The sequence below is a fragment of the Pistacia vera genome, unplaced genomic scaffold (assembly GCF_008641045.1).
Source record: "Pistacia vera cultivar Batoury unplaced genomic scaffold, PisVer_v2 Contig111, whole genome shotgun sequence".
Taxonomy (NCBI): domain Eukaryota; kingdom Viridiplantae; phylum Streptophyta; class Magnoliopsida; order Sapindales; family Anacardiaceae; genus Pistacia; species Pistacia vera.
This window is the reverse complement of record NW_022195149.1, coordinates 587,683-615,400: the sequence shown is the minus strand read 5'-3', so window position 1 is coordinate 615,400 and position 27,718 is coordinate 587,683. Positions and strand designations below refer to the sequence as shown.

Below are 27,718 nucleotides of genomic sequence, written 5' to 3'. Positions count from 1 at the left end.
TAACGACCAGAAAGAAACCAGTAACTCCTTCAAGCGGTTCTAAAGATGCCCGGGTCGCGAAAAACCGTACTTCTGCAAGTTGCGCGGTTGTACGAGCTTCCTCGCGTCGCGACTATCTTCGTCTAATACTCCGAAATTTACGAGCCTATGACCGGTCAGCGAGTAGCGACTGATGGTGTTCTGTAACTGTAAAACACATCAGGCTGTTTATGGATCAGACGAGCAGATAATAGACTCAATAAGAAAACCTACTTGGTTCTTGAAAATGGCAATAGCCTTGTACATGAAAAAGAAAAAACTTTGACTCGGGCCCCCGCATTGCTGGGGTAATTATGTATCCCCGCGGTAATGGTAGGTCGCCGAGATAGGTAGTATGAGTCCTTATCCCTACTCTTCTTAAGGTAGTAGGCGACACCGAGCTCTACCGCAGTTGGCTCCCTAAGCCGCTCTCCAGCAGCAGCGATGTACATCGCGACAGCGATGACATAACTTGCTGGCGTCAATTGCATCGGTGCGATCCCGAAATGATCCAGGACCGACCTGATGAAAGGATGGAAGGGAATCCTCCCCCCACCCTTGAAGATCTCCTCTGAGATCGCGGCGAGGCCAGTGTCTGGGCGCCGCGACGGTCTGGTATGGTCGAGGAACACTTCCGCGCGAATATCGTACTGCGTCTTTATTCTATTATACTCCTCGGAAGTAAGAACGAGTAAACGTCAAGGGCTGCGTCCTCGGGGACTTCCCGCGAGGACGAGGGCTCCTTCCTCGGGTCTGGATGTGGACGGTTCCATTCCAGTCTGCAACATCGACACACGGTCATTAAGGCCTTCGTGTTCGTCCGAGTGTTGACAGGACGCCTAAAAATCTATCAACTACTCGAGCCGCCATCCACGGCTCGAATCCAAGGGCGGCGTCGTGTCTCCGGTGAAACGCCGAGAGACCCAACGCCACTATTCCACCAACAAACAAAACAAAAAAAAAGAGGAAGAGAAGGAAGAAGACCTTACTCTCTGGACGTGAGGCTGATGCGAAATCCGTTCAGATGCCTGAAAAATGCCGATCGGACGAAATGTGCTCAGGCGTGCGAAGGTTTTCTGTTTGAAGTGAAAAAAGTTTCGGTGGCTTCATCAGAAAAGTGAGTTTTTATATGGGATTGCGAATCGACGGTTACCACCTTTGGAACTGAAACGACAGCCCACTCTCTCTCACCGCATTAAATGCGCCCCACGTCGCATTAACTGACGCAGTAATGCCCTCGTTTCGGTACGCTGCGCCACTAACACTGCCAAACGGTGCCAGCTCAGCACGCAGAGCATTTATGTGCCTGACATGCTTTAGCGCGCGCAGGCCGCATGCAGCGTGAAACCAGGTTCGTTGAACCTGTACAGAGGAGCCCCTCAGATCCAGGTCGCTAAGGTGGAGATGTCAGGTCGCTTCGACTAAGGACTGCATGAGGTCGCGTTCACACAAGTTCTGTACCGAGCTCTTCTGTTCAGGTCGGAGCGAGTAAACTTCAACGTAACTTAGTTTCCAAGGTCCGACCTTCGAACCTTAAAAACTAGGGGGCTTCTGTTATGCCTAAGGAAATAAAGGCCTGACGTGGGAGAGTCACGTGAAGGGCGACCTGCCCGTCGTCAGCACAACACGCAACGTCGACCTGCCAGTGATTGGAGCCCACACGCGTCCTTTCTCCTGCACAAGTCGTGCGATGTCAGCTTGGAAAAAGGGAAATGGGACATAAAGCCTGATTATACACTGACAATCACACCAAACCACGGATTTAGCAATGATTATACTTTTCAGTGTCAGTATAAAATAGGGAAGACCCCTTCATTAAGGGGATTCGGCCATTTACATAAAAAAAGGAACAAAACAGAAATTTCTCTCTTGTAAAACTTTGCTTTACTTTTTCTCTGTTGTAAGTCAGCTCCGACCGCGACCTGACACCCACTAATATCAATACAAATCAGTGGACGTAGGACTTGCTATCTTAGCATCCGAACCACTTAAAATTCCCTCTACAGCTATTTTATTTTTCTGACATTCCATTTTCACGTACATCAAACAGTCACTTGATATTATACACGTAAAAATTCGTTGGTGCAAGATCGACGCATCAACTATAAGAGCATAAATTAAATTACGTACCTCCATGTGGGCGTTACACCCCCCTGGTTTCATAAATTTCATATTCCCACCTTTAAATTAATAAAAAATCCATTTAATATAACGATAAAGGCTAAAATGGTCATTTAACTATGTATGAAAATAAAATTTCAAAATAAGTTAAATAACCCTCCACGGAAAGGGAGGGATGGTGAGTCACCAGCGAGAGGAAATCGACTAGAAAAAAAAGCACCCAAACAACACAAGCTAACGTGCGTCGCCTCTTGCTAAAATGGGTGGCTATTTTGGTGAAATGGAAAGAAGGTTGGAGAGGATGGTGGGGATGCTACTGGTGGTGAGGTGGTTATGGTTGTGGAAGCTGGTGAGGTGGTTGTGGTTGTGGAAGGTGTTGTGGTGGTGGCGGCCGTAAAAGGTGGTGGCGACTTCTGGGAGAAGGTTTACCAGAGCGCAAGTTGGAGGGTAGGTCGCTGATTGCGACCTTTCATCGAACAGGTTATGTTCAATCGGAAAAAGGTCAAAGGAGAGAACTTTAGGAGGCGCCGACGACCGGAAAAATCCAACAAGTCACAAACACTTTAAAGAAGGTCAATTTTGCGTCCAAAAATCCAACAAAATCAACCCAAACAATCCTTCAAACTCAAGAAAAAAACCCAAGGAAAATGGCCTTCAAGATGGTGAGAAAGGAGCAAAGAGGGTTGGGGGATAAGGGTGTTTTGGAGAGGGTACACCAGGGAGTGGAATGGTTGGGTGGAGGGCTATTTCCGGTGGGAAGGGTGGTCGGAAAAAGGTTTGGAAGTGGGGTTATTTTCTAATTCTATTAATTTGGGGGTTAAAAGTAATTTAAAAATATTTTATCAAGGGCAGTATGGTAATATCATTTTCTATACCTGTGTCGGAATCTAAAAGTTGCTAACGGTATTGGTTTAAGAGTGAGAATATGGAATTTATAAAACAAGGGGTGGAAAATTGGTATTTCGCCAAACCTTGGGTGGGAACATGTCATTTCCTCTTGTTATAGTAATGATATTTTAGTTGTGCCGAGTTACACATGGAGATGGAATATACAATTGAAAGATTCAGTAAATCAAGAGACCTTGCTGTATGGATCAACTAATGATTATATTTAATTAGCTTAATATCTCTTACAAATTATTAAACTTTGGATGAGAAGCAAATCCCTAAAATTTGTAATTTTTTAGTAATTAGATTAAAGAGTCCTGAGTTGGGTCCAACTCTCGCAACGCAGAAGGCATCTTTGAGTTTAAAATTGATTCTGTTAAGAATCATAAGGATCATGTTCATGAATAATGTCTTTTAACATTATAATAAGGGTAATACTATTTGTATAAACTCTTTGTTCAAAGAGAGATTATATAAACTTACGTAGCACACCACAAAGCATGTCATATGGTATTGGGACCGACGTAACTTAATGTAACATTAATGTTACATGGGCTCTTATGTCACGTGATACTCACATGGTGTATCACGTAAGTTTGTACAAACTCTCTTTGTACAAAAAGAGAATTTGTACAAATAACATTACCCGTATAATAAACATGCTTTTATTCTTAAGAATTAGTTTTGACAAACTTACAAGAAATATGACTGAGCTTCAAGCATCCACCGTCTTGAGTTTGTGTAAACAACAAATGACCCCACATCTAATAAGCTATTTTTACAAAAAATCATTTTTATCATATTTTTCAGGAATTACTTTTTCTGCTTCGGGTAGGGTTACGATAACTAAACTACTGATCAACTGATAACCAAGAATTTGCTTGAATCCAGTTAAATGCTATAGGCCCCAAGAAAGCATCAGGTATGCCAAAGGAATTGACCAAGGCAAGTGCATGTGGTCGCACTTCACTGCATAGTTGCATTACTTCTTTCCTCACAGCAGCATCGTTGTCAGTTGATAAGCAACCATATCGGAGGAACGCCACCTCTTCTTCCATACATATTACAGCATATAACGATCTCAGCAAACCTAGCACTTGCTGTACAAGTAAAAGATGCTTATGCTCAGATACTTCAGTTTCTTTTTTTAATTAATTTGGTGATTATGCTGTATAATGGAGATTATTAAGTGGAATTCTTACTAACAATCTTCATTTCAATCCTTACAGCCATCTATTAAAACTAGGCAAATTAATGGTTATGAATTGCATTTCACCCAAACCTTGAGCATCTTTTATTTTTAGTACTGTTATCTGCCTGCCGGAAACAAACCAAGAAATGACTCTGCATACATCTAGGGAAACTCAGGCTATGACTTACAGATGTAGCTAAACTTCCTTACTACTATATTACATCTTCCATCTAAAACTTAATTTCCTTTTCATCCAATATTTCCTTGAAAATTGATTTCTTACTGCAGTTTGTTAATGTATGTTTTACTTGGTCAGGGAATATGTGACACCCTATATATACCCACACTGAAACTTGGGCAACAGTGTATCCGAAACTGTCATACCACAATGAGATACAACAAATAGTTGCTAATATTTACCTTTAAAGAACCTGCGAATACGGTTTCCTCAGTCTCGATAAAGGTTTGCAATATTAATCTATCTGAGAAAGCTCTACCCAAGTCTTCTGCAAGCTGGTAACTCTGCGTGCGGTAAAGTGAAAACAACAATTAAAGAAGAGAAAGGGAAATGAGAAGAGAAGCAATTGGCAAATTAGGCAACATAAGACCAGTCTCACCAGAATGAAGGCATAATTTTTACTTTCTCCCTTAGCTTGACGCTGTGACACTTCTGCAGCAAAACGATTCAAGAGGTCTCTCTCCCTTAAGCAGAACACATCCATCTAACATGCAAAGAGGTTAGCAGCATTCAAATATCATTTAAATTAGAAACTATAAAAGCTATATTAGCTTACTTGAAACTGGCTGCTCCTGAGGATAGAGCTTGTAAGCTGAGATGGGATTACAGGGCAAGGCTTATTCATATGCTCTAATCCCAAGCCTTTAAAAATATTATTTCTCTTCTTAACTGCTATATATTCTGCAAGAAGCACATTGCTAACCTATATTCACACATTCAACTCATAAATTCAATTAGAGAGATTTATGGAGAAAGTAAAACTCATTAGAAAGTAAAACTCATTAGAACTATAGTTCCAAATTAATTTTTAGCCATTGAGAAAAACAAATAAAAAATTGGTGACACAATGATTAAGACAAATTTAGAAATCAAACTTGGAGGAAATATGAACTAAGTTCAGAAGTCTTTTTTAAGCCATAAAGCTTTGGGGACGGCTATTAAGCAATTCGTGTCATTTGGAAGAAAGTAAGTTGGAATGTGACATTTTCTCTTTACCTATTCAAATCTCCAACAACAAATTTATGTATATACATACTCAGGTCACCTTGTTAAACAAATTAATATCGATATGTTGCAGTTCTTTGTTATAAATTTATAAAAGAGAGAAGACAATAGACTTAGGCTACCTGATGCATCAGGACATTGTTGTCCCCTTCAAAAGTGGACTGCACATCTATCTCACCCTTCAACCGACCAACAAGATTTTCAGTCTTCTGACCTCGTCCACCACAAGCTTCAAAACATTCCTATAAAGCACAGTAATCTAACTTTACTGAGACCACTTAGCCTAAATGTAAATAACCCGAGTATAATTGGAGATGAATGTAAATAACACAGCAATAATTGCAGTTTCTGACCTTTAGTGTTCGCATATTATGCCAGGTAAGAGTGGCCTTGAGTGCACTTGAAACAACATGAATGGTTTTGTTTGACTGAGGTCTCCTATTCACATACATCATCTTCAAGTAATTTGCAGCAGAATTCATAGCATATCTGCAGCAGAAATGGGGAGAAAAGGTGGAGAATGGCGAGCAAACAAGAAAAGCATTTCATTAGTTAAGACCGTAATACACTATAGTTACTTCCATTTGCATACAAGATATTACTGAACCAATAAGGATATTTACATCAGCATTCAATGAGTATAAAATATAGATACTTTGAATATAATCAAACTTGGTACTTAGTTTTGCAAAAAGATAAAAATTGGGAAGAACTTTTAGATGTTCAAACAGTAGCGAATCCAGTAGTACATATACTCAGTGGATACTGGATCATATTTCTACACTCATTGTAATGGAAGTACTAGATAAAATTTTATATCCCAGAGAGTTTCAGAAAAATGCAATTTTTTTTTATAGAAAATATAATTTAAATTTCAAATTACAAATTATCCAGATGCTTACGTCTTTGCAAGGAGAGGTAGTAATCGCCGTTGATGACTTGGGTAATCGAGCAACAGGACTTCAGGTCCATTTGGTGTCACAGAGAAGGCCCGCCTTGACAATGCATACCTTATGGCTATTGCTAAACCCATCTGAAAGGTGAAGAATGTTATTTATCAATAGTTCCTTAAGTCTCTTATGAGCCACCTGCTATCCCAGGTCTCAAAAAATTACACATGTATGCAACAAAACTTTTCCAACTGAAACCGAGACTAGATTTAAAATGTATCATCACCTTTGATGTGTACACTGCACCAACTGCAATAGTTACACGACCAGATGTTAACGGGGCCAGAAAAGCCGCAAATCTCTGATATGAAAGACATATAATAGTAAAACCATTTAGAAAGTCATTAGTCAAAACTAACAAAATACAGTTTTTATCAGATACATCAAGCTAGAGGAAGAAGAAGAAATAGAACAATATGCGATCCAACAGCAAGGTAATTACTTTATCTGGGTCTTCAATTGCACTCAGATATTCCCCATCAGGTGAAACATCAGCTACTGAATTCAACAAATTCTCTCTGGGGACTCGGACATTGTCAAACCTGAAAAACATTCCAGACTTTTGAGTTGCATCTCAAATCTCTAATTATGGAGAACTTAATTTTAAGACATTGAAACATGAAGTAGAGCAGTTTAACAACAAAAGGTCTTATAATAATCACCAGATTCGACCATTATCAACACCATTCAACCCACTTTTATGACCACAATCAGCTATCCGGACATTAGGACAGACGTTACCATCTGCATCCCTTATCTGGCAAATGAAGGCATGAACCCCTAGATTTTTCCCATTAATTTCAAGCTGTGAAAATACCACTGTATGTGTTGCATGCTAAACAGCCAAAACCACAAAACCATATGAGCACATTAAATAAAAAATAATAGTATAAAAGAAAAAGCACTTAACATGGCATAGAATTAATATAAAATAACGAAAATGATTATTAAAGTCAAATCGTAAAGAGAAAAAAAAATAAAGAAGAAGAAAGAATCTTACATTGGCTGCCCCACCTATCCAATACTTTTGAGCAGATTCACAAGGAGTGTTTATGACAAACTCTGCCGTGTTTGAATCAAACCTGGTAATTGTTTCAATTCCTCTTACCTAAAAATCAAACAAACCCAATTAAAACTTCAAAATTTAAGATTCAAGAAAAACAATTACATACATTACTTCCATGTCCCAACTCCGTCATTGCAAAGCAACCCTTCACCACGTAATTCTCAGTGTCTCTCAGCCACTTGTCGTGGTGTCGCTTCGTTCCCAAAAACTGGATGGCCCCACCCCTGCAATCCCATTACACATTTCTGTTTTCATTTTCCAGATTGTAATTGTTATGCCTAAGGAAATAAAGGCCTGACGTGGGAAGAGTCACGTGAAGGGCGACCTGCCCTCGTCAGAGCAACACGCACACGTCAGACCTGCCAAGTGATGTGGAGCCCACACGCGTTCTTTCTCCTGCCACAAGTCGTGCGATGTCAGCTTGGAAAAAGGGAAATGGGACATAAAGCCTGATTATACACTGACAATCACACCAAACCACGGATTTAGCAATGATTATACTTTTCAGTTCAGTATAAAATAGGGAAGACCCCTTCATTAAGGGGATTCGGCATGTGACATAAAAAAAAGGAACAAACAGAAATTTCTCTCTTGTAAAACTTTGGCTTTGACTTTTCGTCTGTTGTAAGTCAGCTCGCGACCGCGACCTGACAACCCACTAATATCAATACAAATCAGTGGACGTAGGACTTGCTACTTAGCATCCGAACCACTTAAAATCTCCTCACAGCTATTTTATTGTCTTCTTGACATTTCCATTCACGTACATCAAACAGTCACTTGATATATACACGTAAAAATTCGTTGGTGCAGATCGAGCATCAACAGTTTGGCGCTAGAAGGAGGGCCGATTTTAGTGTCTACCCTTCATCAGAGAATCTTTGACTTACTGGTCTTAAGCTACAATGGCCCGCCAATCCGAACCTGAGCAAGGGAACCAGCATGCGAAGGAGTCCCCCTGGCCCAGAGGGACACCCCTTCCAACGTACCTTTATCTCACAAATGCTGGGAATATCCCAACAGCCCGCAACTGGACCTGCCACATGAGTTACCTGGAGAGTTTGATAATACTCTCCAGACGTCAACCAAGGTTGGACCGTCTAGACCAAGGCAGTCATCCACGACAGCCAGAGCCGTACAACCGCCAAAACGCCTGCAGGTCGCGCGAAAGCGCGGCAAAGGGCGATAGCCCGTGCCGCGAGCACTGCACGCGTAAGCGCAAGGTAAACAAGTGGCAAAAATAAGCCTACGGGCTCCCAAGGGCCGCACACCAAGGGTGCCCTACCAAGAATCGCAAAGCTGAGACTTGGCGAAGAGTGGACCCCGAGCGTCCCACCCACGATGCAAGCAAACCCGAGCAAAAATGCTTGGGCATGGTGGTCCCCGATCGCCACCAGCAGAGCAATCCCGATCGTTACGCGGAAGGTTTCACACCTCGCGGGCGGTTCGTACCACCGCGAGGGTCGTGAAAGTGCCCTCTCACAACCCGTCGGCCTCGCATGCCCTAGTCACATGTGTCGAGCGCGGCCGGAAATGCCGGCCGAGGTGAGGAGGAATCTAATCTCCGGACGTCTGAACCGCAACCGAGAAGGAGGGCTCGCACGGTTGAAAATACCCCCCATTTGGCTCCATTACCGCAAATTGAGGAGCTGCAGCGAGCTCTGGACAGGTTGAGGGAGCAGCAAAACGCAGACACAGGTCGTCTCCACTCCCTTTTTCCCCTGTAATGCAGCTGCCCTCACTACCACCAGGGTTCAGAATGCCAGACATGCTGCCGTTTGATGGAAACCTTTCTTTTGCACGTGCGCAGGACCGGTGCAGCATTTTTGGTGGGTTAATCTCATCCTCCCTCTTCTCCCTCTGCTGCCGTTTTCTTCTCTTTTCTGCTACCCTGTTCCTCGTCTTTGCTGGTCGGTCGACCACTATGTTTCCTAGGTATTTTATTGTGGATTGTGTCTTTTACGCTGACGGGTGGCGCACGGGGGGCGGCAAACGGTGGCTAGGTCGCTCCCAACGGTGGCGAGTCAGCTGTGTGCTCCTGGTCAGATGGAGCACGGAGGGGTGGCCTTATTGCGGCCCATTTTGCCATGCTCCAATCTGTGGGTTTTTTATGAGGCATCTCTTTTTTGGTGTTGTTGCAAGATGGCCTTTTTTTGAGCTTGTACCGTCAGCACGAAGGCAGGCGTAAGAGAGACGCCCGGGGCTTCAGCAGTGGTGATTAACGTTGATTCTCGGCGCTTCCCCAGGAACGCAATCAGGCTGACTGAACGCTACGGGGGCAGGGGGGAATTAAAACTCACATGAATATCCGGAGTACACACGAAAAATCCACAAGGTCTCTGTACCAAATAAGTAGTTGCCGATGCTCGGGAACTACCCGTGACCAGAAGGGACTAGCGGCTGACTATTTCGCCAGGCCCACCGATGTCACAACTTGCGGACCAAAATACTCGCAACCATGACGAGCCCAGAAGCGGCCCCTGATCCCCCGCGATCAGGCCCGCCATCTGTCCGGGGTGCGGGTCCAGTGAGAGATAACGCGGCTACAGCCAAAGACAATACGCGCACGGGAGGGAAAGCCCCCACACATAAAAAGTCCGACCTCCGCGTCCCCCCGACCGGGCCCGACAAGGCCCAACCCCCGCGGAAGTCCGAAGCCGAGCCTCGAGAAGCAATACACGAGAGCCAGCGTCGCGTGAACAAACCCAAGGAAACTCCCGCAGCGTGCGCGAGAACAGCAAGAATACTGTCGTAATCCCGGGATACCGACATCACACTGCGAGTGCCCCCTAAACCTGCATTGAAAGAGCTTATCAAGAAGGCTTCAAGAGTACATTGACGCCCATGCCGGCCAAGAAAACCGGGGGGATCGAAAGAAAAGCGACGCGATCGGCGAGCCGGGTACAGCCGTGTGAACCTGTTTTTCGGAAGGTCCTACCCAAACAAATCGCTAGGGAAACCAAACCACGGGGCAGCAGGACGGTTCACCAGCAGCTGCAATCATGGACGCGACTACAAACGTCAGTGGGCTCCATCGGGGGGCACGCTGACCTCAGGAAAGAGCCGAAGAGAAAGCCAAACTCCCTTACTAAGCGGCAGGGTGCAGCCATCGCGTTGCACCGCCGCGAACGAAGACGCATCGTGGTAACCACCCCCCTGGATTGAGGAATGTCCATAAACGGCGCAGATGCTTGTGGAGAACAGGAGCGCGTGGTGGACACATTCGGTTCAAGAGGTCGCCTTGCAAGTCGTGTACGTTATGACAGCCTGCTCGAGGCCCGGTAGGTACGGGACAGACCTACATACACCGCTCGGAATTATGATTGCCGCTAAAAGTCTGGCTATTGTTCTACTGGGGATCTACTCTAATACCCGCAGTCGGGCCCATGCAGCGGCCCAGTCGCTCGGCGAGACGACGTAGGTTACAGTAGAGTTAAGATTCCGCGTCGCAGTCGGTGAACCGAGTCCCCAAGGCCCTAAACAGACTGCCCAGACTGACTCGGTCCCGCCGACCTTACATAGGAATCCTGGCGAAGCCCCAGTACTGGAAAGCAACCTTGTAGCAGTGTTTTCCACTGTCCATCTATCATCCAAGATGAAGTCCCCACCTTGAAGGGCACGTCGGGATCGGGAGGTCACGGTCGCAAGTGCTCACGCAATGCATATAAAAGCGGTTTCCAATGGCCGCCAAAGGGAAAGACGATTTCGCGGTCTGCACGCCCCGTCAGGCCATGACACAGCCGAATCGAGCCACAGCCCGGCCCCGGCGGGAAGTATAATATAGATCCACAGAATTCAAGAAGTCCCCCCGAGCGAGTCCGGTTGAGGACCTGTCTGAAGTATCATTGTCCAAAGAGCCAAGCGCTAATACTAAAGATCCGGGAGCTGTCTTCGATCCCGCCTCGCTTCCGAGCTGGTGAACTTCTTGAGAGAGAACATTGATTGTTCGCCTGGTCGCAGAGTTAAAGGTCGTCATGGGTGCTTCCGCCGGACGTTTACCTTCCTTCCCTGAACGTCAGCAATGAAGCTAAGCCGTGGCGCCAAAAGAGAAGGGCGATGGATCCAGAGCGGTATGCCGGTTAAAATCCGAAGTGGAGAACCTTCCCGAAATGGATCTATTCGCGAAGCTCTCTACCTACCCTGGGCGCTAATCCGTGTCCTGGTAAAAGCCGAATGTTAAGTGGCGGACCTGCGTGACTCGTGACCTGAACAAGGCTTGCCCGAAGACAGTTCTCCTCCCCTGCCGAGAATCGACCCAACTCGTACCCGCCACCCGCGGGCACGAGCTGTTAAGTTTCATGGATGCATACTCGGATACAATCAAATGCCCGATGCATACCAGATAGGAGCATACGACCTTCTAAAACGGATAGGGGCTATACTGCTACAAGGTAATGCACTGCTCTCGCCTCCTTCGTCAAAATGCGGGTGCGACCTATCAGAGGTTGGTCAACCGAATGTTCTCGCAGCCAGATGCGGAGGACAATGAGGTCTATGTAACGACATGCTGTTAGTCCCAGGTCGCCTCTGAACATATCAGCACCTCGCAGAAATGTTTGACATACTCCGACTCTATAGAATGAAACTGAACCCTCTCAAATGTTCATTCGGGGTATCGTCAGGCAAATCCGGGGATATATGGTTAACCAGCGGGCATAGAAGTAACCCCGAAAGATTCAGCTCTGCTCGAAATGAAGAGCCCGACCGCAAAAGGCAGCGTCATGAGTTTGAACGGGCGATAGCGGCGCTCAGTCTCTTCATATCAAGGCTAACCGCCCGCTGTTTACCATTCTTCAACGTTCTGAAGGCCAATAAGAAATTCGAATGGACTTCCGAATGCGAGCAAGCATTCCAGAATATAAAAGAGCATCTCGGGAAGCCACCTCTTCTCTCCAAACCTCTTCCACGGGAAACCTGCTCGTCTACCTCCGTGTCTCAGTTCGCGTCAGTGCAGCATTAATACGAAGAGGGAAAACTCAGTGGCCGTTTTATTACGCAAGTAAACGTCTATCGACGCCGAGATGCGGTATCCAGAAATGGAGCATTAGCTTTCCCTGCTGACTCGCTTCCAGGAATTTACGACCTTACTTCCATGCCCATACGATCATGAGTTACCCCTCAGCAGGTCCTCCAGAAGCCAGAGGCCTCAGAAAGTTTCTCAAATGGCCTGGAGCTGAGCCAGTTCGACCTACATTATATGCCCAGTCGCACCATCAAAGGGCAGCTGTTGCAGACTTCATCTCGGAGTTCTCCTATCTCCAAACGAGCAGCAGTCCAGCGAAGTCGGGCAGAAACTATTCAAGCCTATCGACCTGGAACCTCTACGTCGACGGTGTCATCAAACAGGAAAGAGCAGGTGCGGGTCTCCTCCTGGTGAGCCCGAAGGGGCTCGAGTTCATGGAATTCTCCGATTCGGGTTTAAGGCGACCAACAATGAGTCCGATAACGAAGCCCTGCTCGCTGGTTGCGGCTCGCGAAGAAATGTGCAACCACGATCAGTATCTACAGCGACTCCATGCTGGTCGTCAACCAATCCTAGGAGAGTACCAAGCCAAAGAAGGAACATGGTCCTTATTTGGAAAAAGCTAAGGCCTCTTTGGGGTCGTTCAGACACTTTAAAATCGCTCGATCCCCAGAGAGAGCAACCTATAGCGGACGCCTTGGCGAAATAGCCTCATCATTAGACTCCGAGGCCCCTGATAGTATTCCTGTTCGTTTTGTCGACGCTCCGTCCATCAGCTCGACCGAACGAGCCATGAACGAGGTTCAGTCAGATTCCTGGATGACTCCCATTACACAATACCTCAGACGGACCTTACCTAACGCAAGGTCAGGCGAGAGTCCTACGAGTAGGTCTGCTCGTTTCACATCATCGGGGATCAGCTATACAGGAGAGGATTCAGCGCCCCTCTCCTCCGATGTGTATCCCTTGAAGACAGACTACATCATGCGGGAATTCATGAAGGGATCTGTGGCACCCACACGGCAGCTCGATCTCTCGCGAGCAAGATTGTTCGTCGGATATTACTGGCCCAAAATCCAGAAGATGCGCACAGCTTTGTTAAGAAGTGCGACAAATGCCAGCGTTCGCGAACATCCCGCGAGCACCCTCTCACGAGCTGGTTACTATGTCAAGCCCCTGGCCGTTTTCCATGTGGGGGATCGACCTTTTCGGCCCCATGCCAGTTGGAAAGGGAGGGTCAGTACGCGGTAGTCCGGTGGATTACTTTACAAATGGGGTCGAGCCGAGCCACTGGCCGCGATTACGCCCAGGAAGTTAAAAGACTTCGTTTTTCAAGAACTATGGTGCCGCTACGGAATTCCCCACACCCTCATTCAGATAATGGAAGCAATTCGATAATGAGGAGTTCAAGCAGTTCTGCAACGAGCTGGGCATCCACAAGAATTGCCTCAGTCGCCAGGCCGCAAGCGAATGGCCAAGTTGAAGCAGTCAACAGACCATCAAGCACACTCTGAAGCCCAGCTCGGAGCGCCAAGGGAAATTGGGCTGACGACCTCCCCGATTTTTATGGGCATACAGGACAACTCCCAGGACCTCCACCTCGAAACCCGTTTCATTAGCATATGGCTGTGAGCCATGATCCCTGTCGAGGTCGGGACCGGTTCTCTTCGGAGGGACCGTACAACGAGGCACAACGAAGCACTTTTGAGAGCAAGTTTGGATCTAATTGAAGAACGTCGCAGCAAGGCTTCGCTAAGGATAGCAGCCTACCGCAGCGAGCAAAAGGTTCTTTGACTCGAAGTTGAAGCGAAGAACTCCAGGTCGGAGACCTGGTGCTAAAGAAGTTCTCCTCGGGGCAGAGAACCAAGTGCGGGGTGGCTTAGGGCCTAACTGGGAAGGCCCTACCGGATCGACAAGTGATCAGACCAGGAGCTACCATCTCAAGAGATTGAACGGCTCCAAGGTACCCGAGCTTGGAACGCGAGCACCTTCGGCCATACTATCAGTAATCCCAACTCAGCTCGGTTTTTTGATAATTTCTTTTTTCGAGCATTACTTTGTTTACTTAAGGCAGTTCGAATGTGTTCTTTCGCATTTCAAATTTATAATGTATCGCTATGTGATCCACAATTGTAATATGTATTTATAAAAGAACTTCAATTGCAATAGCATTACTGTAACAGTAGTTTGATAGTACAAAAGTTTGCCGAGTACAGAAAGAGCGACTCCCTAAACGCTAAGGCTGGTCGGGAAGATCCTCGAGCTGAGACCGCCCCTGGTCGGCCCCTGGTCGGGTTCCTGGCGGCCGCGCAGCCTGTCCTCCTCGGCCATGGTCCGCAAGGTCGCCTGCCAGAGGTTCGGGATTCGGAAAAGTCCAAGTCAGTATCTTTGCGCAAAGACGTAGATGGACCGCGATCGCCCAGTCCGCGGCCTTCTCCTCCAACCCCCCAGCCTGATTCTCATCTCCGCAGTTAGTGCAGCGACCCTCTCCCCCCACTCTCTTGAGTTCGGCATCAAGAGCCACAGCCTTTCTGTCGAAGCCCCCATTAGCTTCTTCAGCTCGCTGAGCCCGTTCGAAAGTGCCCGCCCGACAGTTCTTGTCTTCTTTCCGTTCGCTGACCTCCTTGGGAACGGGCGTCGTCCTCTGAAGCTCTTTGATCTCTTCTGCACGACGGTCGGCTCAGCTTCTGGAAATCCACTGATCGCAGGGCGGCATCCTTTTGGCAGATACCTGTCGCCGCTTCGAACGCTTGGCTATTGCTCTTTCAGCCTCGACGGACTCTAACTCTCGCTAGCTTCGCGAGACCCTCCTCTTCGAGGTCGCTAGTTCCCTTTGCGGTCTCCCAACCGCCTCTCTTCTTCCTCGTGCTCCTCCTCATCCAATCGCAGTAATATTCCCTGCGAGCAGAATATCGTTTTAGGAAACAATCGGATTGGAATTTTCCAAGAACGGTCATTACCTTGCTCAGATGCTGACAACGACGTAGCCAGCAGGTCGTGCGCCCGTATCTGCCAATTCATTGTATGACTCCGATAACCTCGCAATCGAGCAGGCATAAACGTCGGCTGCAGTACTCGGGCAGACTCCCCACATGAATCTAGAACACGGTGCGTCCGTTGCAACCTTGCCTCGCTCTCCACGAGCGCTCTCTACCCTCGACCTCCGGGACCCCTGACGACTACCTAAGGCTCTTCCTCTCAATTCGGATCTCTGACTCGTCAGGCTGAATTTGCTTTCTCTTCTTTGACTTCTGGGCCGAGGCCTTTCGCTTAGGCAGTAGTCGTGCCTGAGCAGCCTGTCCCGACCTGGTTGCCCCTGCCAGCAGGCAGCGGGGGGGGGGGACTGTTCGCACCGGCTGTGCCGGACAGCACGAGCACGTCAGCCTCCTCTCTTCCCTCGATCGAGGAAAGACAAACGGTGCTCGACGGGACTGCCCGGACTCCTTGGGGGCATCGTTCCTGCACATCGAGGTCGTTAGTACACGAATCATTATACGACCAGAAAGAAACCAGTAACTTACCTTCAAGCGGTTCTAAAGATGCCCGGTCGCTGAAACAAACCGCTACTTCTGCAAAGTTCGCGGTTGTTACGAGCTTCCTCCGCGTCGCGACTATCTTCGTCTAATACTCCGAAATTTACGAGCCAATCCGGGTCAGCGAGTAGCGACTGATGGGTCGTTCGTACTGTAAACACATCAGGTCGTTATTATGATCGACGAGCAGATAATAGACTCATAATAAAAACCTACTTGGTTCTTGAAATGGCAATAGCCTTTTACTGAAAAGAAAACTTTGACTCGTAGCCCCGCTTGCTGGTTAATTATATCCCCGCGTAATGGTAGGTCGCCCGGATAGGTATATGCGTTCCTTATCCCTACTCTTCTTAAGGTAGTAGGCCAGACACGGAGCTCTACCGCGTTGGCTGGCCCTCTCAGCCCGCTCTCCGCAACGCGAACGCGATGTACATCGCGACATGCGATGACAACGCGTTTGGCGTCAATTGCATCGGTGCGATCCCTCGAAATGATCCGGACCGACCTGATGAAAGGATGGAAGGGAATCCCCCCCCCCCCTTAGATCTCCTCTGAGATCGCGGCCGAGGCCCGTGTCTGGGCCCGCGACGGTTGGTATGTCGAGGAACACTTCCGGCGCGAATATCGTACTGCGTCTTTTTCTATTATACTCCTCGGAGTAAGAACCGATTAAACGTCAGGGCTGCGTCCTGCGGACTTCCCGCGAGGACGGCTGGCTCCTTCCTCGGGTCTGGATGTGACGTTTCATTCCATCTGCAACATCGCAGACACGGTCATTAAGCCTTCGTGTTCGTCCGAGTGTTGACAGGACGCCTAAAAATCTAATCACTACTCGAGCCGCATCCACGCTCTGAATCCAAGGGTCGCGTCGTGTCTCCCCGGTGGAAACGGCCGAGAGACCCAACGCCACTATTCCACAACAAACAAAACAAAAAAAGAGGAAGAGAGGAAGGAGAGGAAAACCTTACTCTCTGGACGTGGGCTGATGCCGAATCCTTCGATTGCCTGAAAAATTGCCGATCGGACGAAAGTTGCTTCAGGCGTGCGAAGGTTTTCTTGTTTGAAGTGAAAAAAGTTCGGTGGCTTCATCAGAAAGGTGAGTTTTTATATGGGAGTGCGAATTCGAAACGGTTTACCACCTGTGGAAACTGAACGACAAGAAAGCCCCAGTCTCCCCTCCTCACACCTCCACCGCATAATGCTCCCCAGTTAAATGCGCGGCCCCCACGTCGCATTACCTGACGCAGTAAGGCCCCGGCTCCCATGCGAGTTTTGTTCGGTTACGCTGCGCTGTGCGCCAGCCACTACACTTCCGGTGCACTCTTTTTGACTTGCCAACGGTGCCCCAGCGTCAGCACGCAGAGCAGTTAAGATATATGGTAAATGTGCCTACATGCCTTTTAGGCAATTAGCGCGCGCAGTGAGCCCGCATTGCAAACGCGTGAACCAGTTCGTCGTTGAACCTGACAGAGGGGCGCCGGACCAAGGAGCCCGGCGACAGCTCAATCCAAGGTTCTCTAGGTGGAGATTGTTCAGGTCGCTTATCTTCGACTAAGGACTTTGCCTGAGGTGTCGCCGTTCAACTCGAAAGTTCTGGCGTAACCGCTCTCTTCGCTGTCAGGGTCGGAACAATGAGCGAGTAACCTTCAACGTAACCTTTAGTTCCAAAAGTCCGAACCTTCGACCTTACCTTAAAACTAGGGCTTCTGTTAATGTCCTAAAGGAAATAAAAGGCCGTGAACGGGTGGGAAGAGTCCTGTGAAGTGCCTGTGGGGGACCCTGGCCGTGGCCCTCGTCAATCAAAGGCATAACGCACACATACGTCAGAACACTCTTGCCAAGTGATGTTGGACCCAACACGCGTCCTTTCTTTTCCCTCCTTTTTTTCCCTTGTCTCCTCCACAGAGTCGTGCGAGTGTCAGTGTGAAAAAGGGAAATGGACATAAGCCTGGATTATAAACACCTGACACCACACGAACACCCCAGGAATGTATCAATTATTCTACTTTTCAGTCAGTATAAAATGGGAAGACCCCTTCATTAAGTGATTCGGCCAGTTTTACATAAAAAAGAACAAAACCGATAAATGTTCTCCTCTTGTAAAACTTTTGCTTAAGACTTTTTTGACTGGTGTTGTAAGTCAGCTCGCGTACCGCGACCTGACCTCCACTAAAATCAATACAAATCATGTAGCGTATGACTTGCTATCTTAGCACTCCGAACCACCTTTAAAATTTCCCTCTACCAGTATTTTATTTTTCTGAATTCCATTTTCCGGATCTCAAACAGTCACGGATATTATACACCTTAAACAATGCGTTGTTGGTGCAAGATCGAGCATCACAGTAATCATATTACAAGAGTGATTTACGTGTTTCACATAAATATAACAAAAGAACTAATTTAATATATTGATAATACCAATAATCTCTGAAATCGTGTTAACATTCCCTATTAGAATATTAGATTTACCACAAGAAAAAGTGAACACCGGAGCTTGGTTGAGAGCGAGTTGTCGAATATTCTGACAACTTCAGAATAGCTAATTGTTTCAACTCAGTTGTGATTCCTTTCTCAGTAAACCATCCTCGAAAAACCCTTTTTCAAGCAAGTAATCAATTCTCTTCATGGTCATCTCTCGTTGCTGCTCCATCGTCTGATACAACCAGGCGATACAAACACTTTCTCTCCACTTTTCTGGGATTGAACAGTTTGCTTTGTGTGATCAGATTGAACAACCGTTCTCGGTCTTCCAAGTTGGCGACCATCAAGTAGTTTCAGATTTCTTTGAGGTCAAAATGGGAAACTTCATTCAGTTCGGGGGAAGAGTAGCTTAAGCATGCTTATGTGAAATAAATTGAGGGAATTTGATTGCAAGAGGTATTGTTGATGTTGTTGTCGATGTAAAGCACGATCCATTGTTTGGCGATTGCGGACTTTGACTTGCTATTGAGGACGAAGCGTTTTAATTTACGGCGCAGGTGAAGATCGGAGGGAAATTACGTGCTTAGAAGATGGATTAATTATTTAAAAGAGTAACGACAGTGATTCTAACTAGAAGACATAAAGGCCTTTACAATTTGACTGGAAAAAATTTTTATTAGTGTATGTCATGTCTTCCATAATATCCTTTTCTAATTGTGTAATTACTCAATACCCCCAACTATGTGAATTACTAATTTGTCCCTAATGCAAAAATAAATCAGTAACCGTTGAGATTTTAAAATTTTGAAATAGTTAATATTACCATTTTGTCCATGTGTTTGATGCAAAATACGCTCACATTTATATAATGAATTTTATCAATTAAAACCCAGCAAGAGTGCAGATTTGAAAATCACAATACAGTTCCTTGAATTGAAACCCAAAAAAAAGCAATCGGCAATGCAATACATATATCTTCAATCAGGGTAAATAAACAAGCAGATTTTAATCACAAAATGGAGTTAAAATCACTTCATTGTCACTGTCAAAAATCTCATTAAAAAATATTAAAGCCAATTAATTGTCATTGGCACAATTCTCATTTAAAAATATCAAAGCCAATTCAGTCTCCATCTCCCTACATGCCACCATCATAAATCTATGATCAATAATATGCACATAGAGCAAAAATATGACCAATATTCAATTTGTTGTGGGCGACAAACATGGTTAATGAACACAAGGCTTTAATTCTGGTGCTTCATGTACTCCAAACCCTTGATGATCTCCAAGGGCTATGACCTGAAACAGATTAACTTAATAACTTACTCTCAGAATTTTCACAAACTTATAATACATACAGTATATAAATAATTAACCAACTTTACACAAAAAAAATTCCAACAAAACAAATAAAAAACAAACCATTTTTCACTCAGAACCACCTTAAATTCACCTCTACCAAAATGAGTACTACTTGGAACATAAGATACAACTTAAATAACAATACATGTCTACACTCTACAATAATTTTGCATTGTGATTTACTGATTTACCGATTAATAAGCAAATTATACTACCAAAAGGATCCTCATATTACATTTTGTCTTTGATACTATGCATATGAGCATATCTTTAAATATATCTTAACCTCTAACTGACCCATATAAAAGCTATATTAGCTGGAAGCGTTACAAACTTAATTATGTTTTTTTATAAAGCATCAAGAACAACCTAGAAAGAACTTCCTTTAAGGGTTTCTGTTAAATGTGAAGCCTTAAAGCGACACCGTTTAACTTAAGCCAAGAAATTCCAAAACGACACCGTTGTGACTTAAACCGACGCTCAATCCTGATCGTTGGTTTGAATCCAGATCTAACGGCTGAAGACTTAGGCTGAGTCAAACCTATAAAAGCTGATGACTCTTCAGTTTTTCATTAACGCATTTTTCTCTCTGTGTTGATATCTCTCTGAGTTACAACTTAGGGTTCAAGATTAGGGTTTGTTCGTGTGGGTGTAAATCTGCGGGAAATCTGTCCATTTGAGTTGTGTTTCTTAGTGGGGAGGGAACCTAGTGTAGTGTTCTTATCTCAGATTGTAGGTTTACTGTTGTTGGTTCAAATCCTGTTTGATCTTGGTTGAAATCTTGTAAGAGAGAGAGGTTGAGGGTTGTAACCTTTCTTGATCGATATTGAAAGTGCAGCGAGCATCCATATTCTGGAGCTCAACGTGGACGTAGCTTGTTCAATATTGAACAAGTGAACCATGGTAAATACTGTGTGTTGAATCTGTTTGGTTTGCGTTGATTGTGTGTTTATAGGTTGATGTTTGCTTGATTTGTTTACAGTTATTTACAACAGTGGTATCAGAGCCTTGTATTAGGTCCAAGGTGTATCTAGGTTTAGGAATCTTAACGGATTCGAAAATTAGGGTTTGGTAGAATTTGGGGGTTTTTTCGATTTAAAGGTTCCTAGATCATTAGGACTTCAAATCTTGCTGAATCGTGGGGCTAATTCTTGAGATTGGATCACAAACACAAGGGATTGACGTTTTTTGGGCAAAAATCAAAATTAGGGTTTCTTTAGAATTTGGGGTTCTTTCTTTCAAATTAGGGTTTCAAATCAAACTGCATCTGTTTAAGAGTGTTTAGGCTGGAACACCAGCGACCGCCTTAAAAACTGCCTGGTAGTACTTGGCAACCTCTGGTTTAACAATGCCACGTACTTCTTAAACTGTTTTTCTTTTTTGTTTTTGCTCTGTCATTACAGTATAATGAGCACTACTTGTATGGAGATCTCCAAATACGATGGGAAGATCGACTTTAACACGTGGAAAAGAAAATGAAGGCTTTGTTATCACACAACAAAGTCGGGATCGCACTTGAAAAGGATGAGTCCAAATGGCCAGAAGAAAAGAAAAAGAAAAAGGCAGAAGTGGACGAAGAAGCATACAATTTGAACATTATGAACCTGTCAGACACCGTGCTACGAAAGGTGGATGGTGTGGAATCTCCAATTCCACTCTGGGGTAAACTCGAGTCTCTGTATGCTCTTAAATCTGCCCCTAATTTAGCTTTCTTGAAATGTGCTTTATTTTCTTATAAGATGGATATAGCTAAATCACTAGATGACAATCTTGATGAATTCTTAAAAATGACCCTAATCGTAAAAGGTACTGACCAAGAGCTAGGAGATTCGAGCCTTGCTATGATTCTGTTGAATTCACTACCTGAAGAATATCTAGTAGTTAAGAATGCACTCCAGTATAGTGGGACAGTACCTAGTGTGGACCTGATAGTTTCTGGACTAAAATCTAGGGAATTAAAATTAAAGATCCAGAAGCGCAATGGTAGCAACTTGTTTGTGAAAGGAAAAGTTGAGGTTGGGCAATCTAGTAAAGACTATGGAAAGACTCATCAGAGAAATGTAGGCTTTAAAAATAAGAAGAACAGTAAAGGAAATGATAGAACTAAGGGGGAATCTAGGAAATGTTTCTTCTGTAACAAAGTAGGACACCTAAAGAAAAATTGCTATGATTGGATTAAAAAGAACAAACAGAATAGTACAGAGACAAACCTAGCCAGCTCTAGTAGTAACTAGAAATATCAGAAGCCCTTACCATTAATACATCTAGAGGCAGTGAATGGGTACTAGACTCAAGTTGTAGCTTCCATATGAGCCCTAATAAGGACTGGTTCCAAAGACTTAAAATTGGGGAGCAGGGAACTGTTTTTATGGGGAATAACCACTCCTGTGAGGTTCAAGGGATAGGGGATATAACCATTAAGCTGAATAATGGTAAGTTAGTATTACTAACTAGGGTCAGGTTTATACGTGAGTTAAAACGTAACCTAATTTCCTTGGGAACCTTGGATGAATCAGGCTGTTCTTATAAGGCACAAAATGGTTGTATGGAAGTCTACAAAAATGGAAATGTGTTTATGAAGGGGGTTAAGAAAAATGGCCTCTATATATTGTGTGGGCAGTTCTATCCTGATGTTTCTAATTCTGTTTTATTGTCTACTAACATATCTGCTGCAGCAAAATGGCACTTAAGAGTAGGCCATATAGGCCAGAATGGTATGAATGCATTGAAACAGCAAGGTTATTTTGGTAGTGATGTTGTAACAGCTTTAGATTTTTGTGAAACCTGCATCCTTGGAAAACAGCACAGGATGAGTTTTCAAAAAGGGACTCATATTGCCGCAAACTATCTAGACTATGTCCATGTTGACCTTTGGGGTCCAGAAAAGGTGAAGTCACATGGAGGGAACATATACTTCCTCTCCATTGTGGATGATTACAACAGGAAGGTTTGGGTATACCTCCTTAGGACTAAGGATGAAGCCCTAACCAAGATCAAAGGTTGGAAAACCCTTGTAGAAACAAAATTGGATAGAAAGGTCAAAACCTTTAGGACTGATAATGGTCTGGAGTTCTGTAACCTAGAATTTGACACCTACTGCTAAAATCAGGGGCTACAAAGGCATAGAACTATCAGGGCAACCCCTCAACAGAATGGGGTTGCAGAGAGAATGAATAGGACTCCCCTAGAAAGAGTTAGGTGTCTTCTATTCACTGTTGGGCTACCCAAGACTTTTTGGGGAGAAGCCTTAACTACAGCTGCTTATTTGATCAATAGAAGTCCATCCAGTTCAATAGGTTTTAAATGCCCTGAAGAGAGATGGTCTGGAAGGAAACCTAACCTAAATCACCTAAGGGTCTTTGGGTGTGCAGCATATGCACATACTAGACAGGGTAAGCTTGAACCCAGGTCTCTAAAGTGTGTCTTCCTTGGCACAAGGATGGTACAAAAGGTTATAGGTTGTGGAAGAGAAATGCACCAGGAGTTAGGATCATTATAAGCCGAGATGTAGTCTTTAATGAGCTAACCTTCCCTTGTAAAGTGTCTACTGATAATGCAAGAAACTCAAAAACAGATTCTGAACTGCTTGATCAAACAGAGAGATCACAGTTTGAGGTGGAGCCACAAAACCTGCCAGAGCACTTAGAACAACCTGAACAAACAGAACCAAAAAATGACATACTGCAAAACAATGGGGATCAATATGAAGAAACTATGCAGCCTAAGAACAATGAAGAAGAACAGGAAGAGAACCTAGCAGATTACCAACTAGCCAGAGACAGGGTCAGAAGGGAAATAAGGCCCCCAAACAGATACAACTATGCAGATTTGATCTACACAGCCCTGGTGGCTGGTATAGAAACACTGAGATCTGAACCAGAGACATATCAGGAAGCTATGAGTTCAAAAGACAGTAAAAAGTGGCTGGAAGCAATGAAGGAGGAGTTGAAATCCTTACGACAAAACAGCACTCAGACTCTAGTCCCAAAACCTACAGACCAAAAGCTAATTGACTGCAAATGGCTTTATAAACTGAAGGAAGGTCTAACAAGATCAGACCCTCTAAGATACAAAGCAAGACTGGTGGCAAAGGGCTACACACAAAGGGCAGGTATAGACCTTACAGAAGTTTTCTCTCTAGTGGTTAAGTTTAAAACAATTAGACTTATGCTAGCTGCAGTAACTTGATGCGTTGAACTACAACATGCAAAAATAGCAATTATACTAGTCGCATAAAGTAATATAATGATGAGTAAGAGTATCGTTCCCACGAGGATTGTTAGCTAATCACTAAGTTCTCTACCGTTTTCAAGTTGGAACAACTAAAATCTTTTGGATAATTGGGAGCAATTTAACCTATTGCTAAGACAAATTCACTAACTGCAAATTAATTAAGAAAGCAAGATATAAAATACGGATAAAATCAATTTAATTAAAAAGGGTAGGGTTTTGACTTCATTCGGATTTTATGGGTTGAACCTAAAATTTTACTAAATTCATATTCATACGTAATGGTTGTAAATCGAATTCACTAAGGTGTTAAACATACCCTCTCGGGCTATGTTTCCTATTCTTCCTTATTAACCTTCCGCACCCAACAATTTGAAGGTTAACAATTCCGAACTCATTAAGCAAGAGAATCCTACAATGATTTCATTGATTCTTGCATCTATCTCTAGCATCCAATACTACAATGGTGATTACCCAAGAAACCTAACATGATTCATTTCTCAATCTCATCATGTTCTTCATATAAAAGCATTAAAACTCAGAGTAAACACACAACCAAAGCATACTCATATGAAAATAAAACACTCCAACACTTAACCCATTAAAATCCAAATTACAATCAAAACCCTAACCCAAAATGGGTTAGTTCATAGCTAGATCAACAATACAACAACGAAAAACGAGAAAATCAACATCTAGCATAATGAAAAATGAGATAAAAGATAAGAGATCTCCCCAAAAGATGAATCCCTCGGTTAGAATCGAATCTTCACCCTTGTTACAACTCAAAATCGCTCAAAATTCAGCCAAAAAATGTAAAAGCTGCTTAACCTAGAAAAAACGAAGTCCCTGGATAAAAGGCTAAGTGTTTCTTTTATACCTCGCCCCAATTACCCAGCAAAAACATGCACAAAGTAAAACTATACGTTGAACAAAACTGAAAATAATGACTGTCACCGCGGCAAAGAAGAATTCTTCGCCGCGATGAAGAGAGAATCAGACATGCTCGTCTCTGGCCTACTTCGCCTCGGTGACGTACAAATCTTCGCCACGGCGAAGCTTCTTGACAAGCTCTGAAATTACAGAATAGCCACCCTTCTTGCTTCTTCGCTTGATTCTCCGATTCTCGGTGCTCTCTCTCTTTGGAACAAACCTCATCGTGCTTTATCCTGCTTCAGAACTCTCCTTTCTTTTGAGATCCGCTAACTTCTGAGCCAAAAACTTCCAATTTTGTCCTTATTTGCTCCAAATGTCCATTTTAACCTAAAACACAAAATGTCAAGAATTAAGAAACAATTCAAGTAAAAATGCACTAGAAAGTACCTGAAATCCGACTAAAGAGTCTAATGAAAACTGTATAATCCACGGATTATCAAATACCCCCAAACTAAAGATATGCTCGTCCCCGAGCATACGGTACAAAACCAACAGAAACAAAAACAACAACCAACGAACAAAAACATAAAACACACATAACAACACTGGAAAATGAACAAAACCAACAGAAATCAACTCTACACATGAATTACCTAGAAATTACACAAGTCTCAAAAGTTGTTGAAAAATTATTATAAGGAAATGTTCAACACTCCAAGAAGTTATAAGCATTATCAACTGTCTTCCTCAATCAGTCCACCAAGTAGGTGATCCCCACTTTAATCCACATCCCAAATTCCCGGATTATTTTATGCAAAAATGAAAAGTTTATCAAATGGTGGCAGACTCCATAAGCCTAAATATCGAACTACTCTCCACTAATGAGGACTAAACAAAGATGAGAATCAAAAGGTCTTTAACATGTTGTATCGTTAGGCTCGGGTAGTGGGTTCCAAGAAAAGGATAGGAAAACAAAGTAAGAGAACTCGGTTTTCCTTATGCAAACACTCAAGTCAAAGCGAACTCCACTTCTTTTCAACCAACAATCAACATGTCCACTTGTTTACCACCCTCAAACTCGTATCCTCCTTATTTTTGAAACCACAAATGTGCAGGTTTAAGGTGTACATGGCATTGTTAAACCTGAGATCGCCAAGTACTGCGATGTAGTTTTTAAGGCGGTTACTGGTTTCCAACCGATATACCCTTAAACCTGGCAAACGAATTTGTTACAGTTTTTTTTTTATTTATTTTTTTTATATGAACATACAATCAATTGAATTGAGGTGAACTACCTCTTTTCTACTGTTTCTCTTTTTTTTTTTTTTTTTTCCTGCCCTTCTCACAACCCCCAAACTATTCTTTTGGTTTATTCGTACAACTCTTCTTCCATTCTTTGTGTTTGCACTAAGGCCGAATTCTCTTAAGGGTACGACAAAGTGTTTAGAGTTAAAGGATTGGGCAATTTTTGGTTTGCCAAGAAAAATAAAGCAATACTGATTCATACGGCTCAAACAGGTAACTAGGGACAATTTCATTCCTGGGTTGGCTAGAAAGGCTCAAACGTTCCAACAAGAATGCCTAAATCATCTCCTCATCCATGTCTAATCCTAAAATTTCGCCTCAAGCACTTCTCTACTAGGTTCTAGAATCCACCAACATTATCAAACTTCACCTAATCACATAAAATGAATCTAAGCATTTCGAAATAAATGAACATTGTGGCTGAACCACTCAATAAACCTCAATAAAAATCCAGTCAATACACAAAAACTTAAAGCAATGCTTAACATTTCTCAACAATAAGATTTCAACAACTTAATTATCATCATTGATTTGTACAATTCATCATCGGCAAAAACAAACAAAAAATAAATAAATTTTTTTTTTTCAATTTAAGGTGTACGTGGCGTTGTTATACCAGAAGTTGCCAAGTACTACTAGGCACTTTTTAAGGCGGGCACTGGTTTCCAGCCAATATACCCTTGAACTATTCTTTTTTTTTTCTTTTTTTCAGTTTAAGGTGTACGTGGCGTTGTTATACTAGAAGTTGCCAAGTACTGCTAGGCAGTTTTTAAGGCGGGTACTGGTTTCCAGCCAATATACCCTTAAACTAGGTTTTAACTAAAAATTTCCTACCCCCAAACTAAACATGACATTGTCCCCAATGTTCCATTATGCATAAATCAGGAATAGAAAGAAAAAAAAAATAAAAAAACACAGGTACGAGAATGCTCCCTGGTTAATCCATGAAGTGTTGCTCCATAATGAACACCCAGTCTCGGACTTTTCATCATCCAAAATCTGTCAAAACAACTGAAACTGTGGTGTCCTTTATGTTAGCACAAATTCATAATTAACTTGAAAATATTACAACCTACTCTCGTCCTTTCAACAACTACAACTAAACAACTAAACACAATCCAAAACCAAAACCAAAATAAAACTGAGTTTAATGTTTCGAATGGACACAAAATTAAATGAAAACAAATAAACAAAAACAAAAACAAAAAAAAACAGGTGCACTGGCTCAATCTTCTTCTTCCTCTTCTTTCTCATCTTCTTCTTCTTCCTCGGAGTCCATCCACTCATCCGAGTTCCAGTCAGCCCATTGGTATGCTGAAGTGTCAACATTGAGCTCTTTAAAGCTATTCGTCAGCAGCTCATGCATCATCTGAGTTTGCTCCACTATCCAATCCTGACGTCTCTTCATATATTTCATTAAGCCCATCATCTGCTGCATCATCTCTTTTTGTGTAACTATGGAGTTGGATGATGTGGCAAGGCTTGTTCTCTGCCTTTTTGCCCCTGCTCTTGGTTGTGCAGCTTCCATACGGTCAAGATGCTTT

General features: G+C 43.8%; 1 protein-coding gene across 2 annotated transcripts; it reads right to left on the bottom strand.

Annotated features, from left to right (window-relative positions):
- Nucleotides 1-3,462: 3,462 nt before the first annotated feature.
- Nucleotides 3,463-18,461, bottom strand: LOC116140737 (acyl-coenzyme A oxidase 3, peroxisomal-like). Of its 2 annotated transcripts, XM_031426322.1 has the most exons (13): nucleotides 18,447-18,461; nucleotides 7,585-7,702; nucleotides 7,413-7,494; nucleotides 7,075-7,247; nucleotides 6,855-6,954; nucleotides 6,639-6,713; nucleotides 6,365-6,495; nucleotides 5,816-5,951; nucleotides 5,585-5,704; nucleotides 5,014-5,160; nucleotides 4,837-4,941; nucleotides 4,640-4,741; nucleotides 3,463-4,127 (listed from the first exon to the last, which is right to left on the bottom strand). In XM_031426322.1, the coding sequence occupies exons 2-13, from the start codon at nucleotides 7,593-7,595 to the stop codon at nucleotides 3,879-3,881; spliced, it is 1,431 nt and encodes a 476-aa protein (XP_031282182.1). In that variant the 5' UTR covers nucleotides 7,596-7,702; nucleotides 18,447-18,461; the 3' UTR covers nucleotides 3,463-3,878. The 2 variants fall into 2 exon arrangements, with proteins under 2 accessions (XP_031282182.1, XP_031282184.1); XM_031426324.1 differs by lacking the exon at nucleotides 18,447-18,461 and having other exon boundaries at nucleotides 7,585-7,734.
- Between the last annotated feature and the right edge of the window lie 9,257 nt (nucleotides 18,462-27,718).

What these genes read in the sequence shown, in the direction of transcription:
- LOC116140737 (XM_031426322.1), bottom strand. An exon ending in ATAATATGCGAACACTAAAG is followed by an intron (nt 5,705 to 5,815) that starts GTCAGAAACTGC and finishes TGTGCTTTATAG; the next exon opens with GAATGTTTTGAAGCTTGTGG. An exon ending in TATTCGCAGGTTCTTTAAAG is followed by an intron (nt 4,128 to 4,639) that starts GTAAATATTAGC and finishes TTACTTGTACAG; the next exon opens with CAAGTGCTAGGTTTGCTGAG.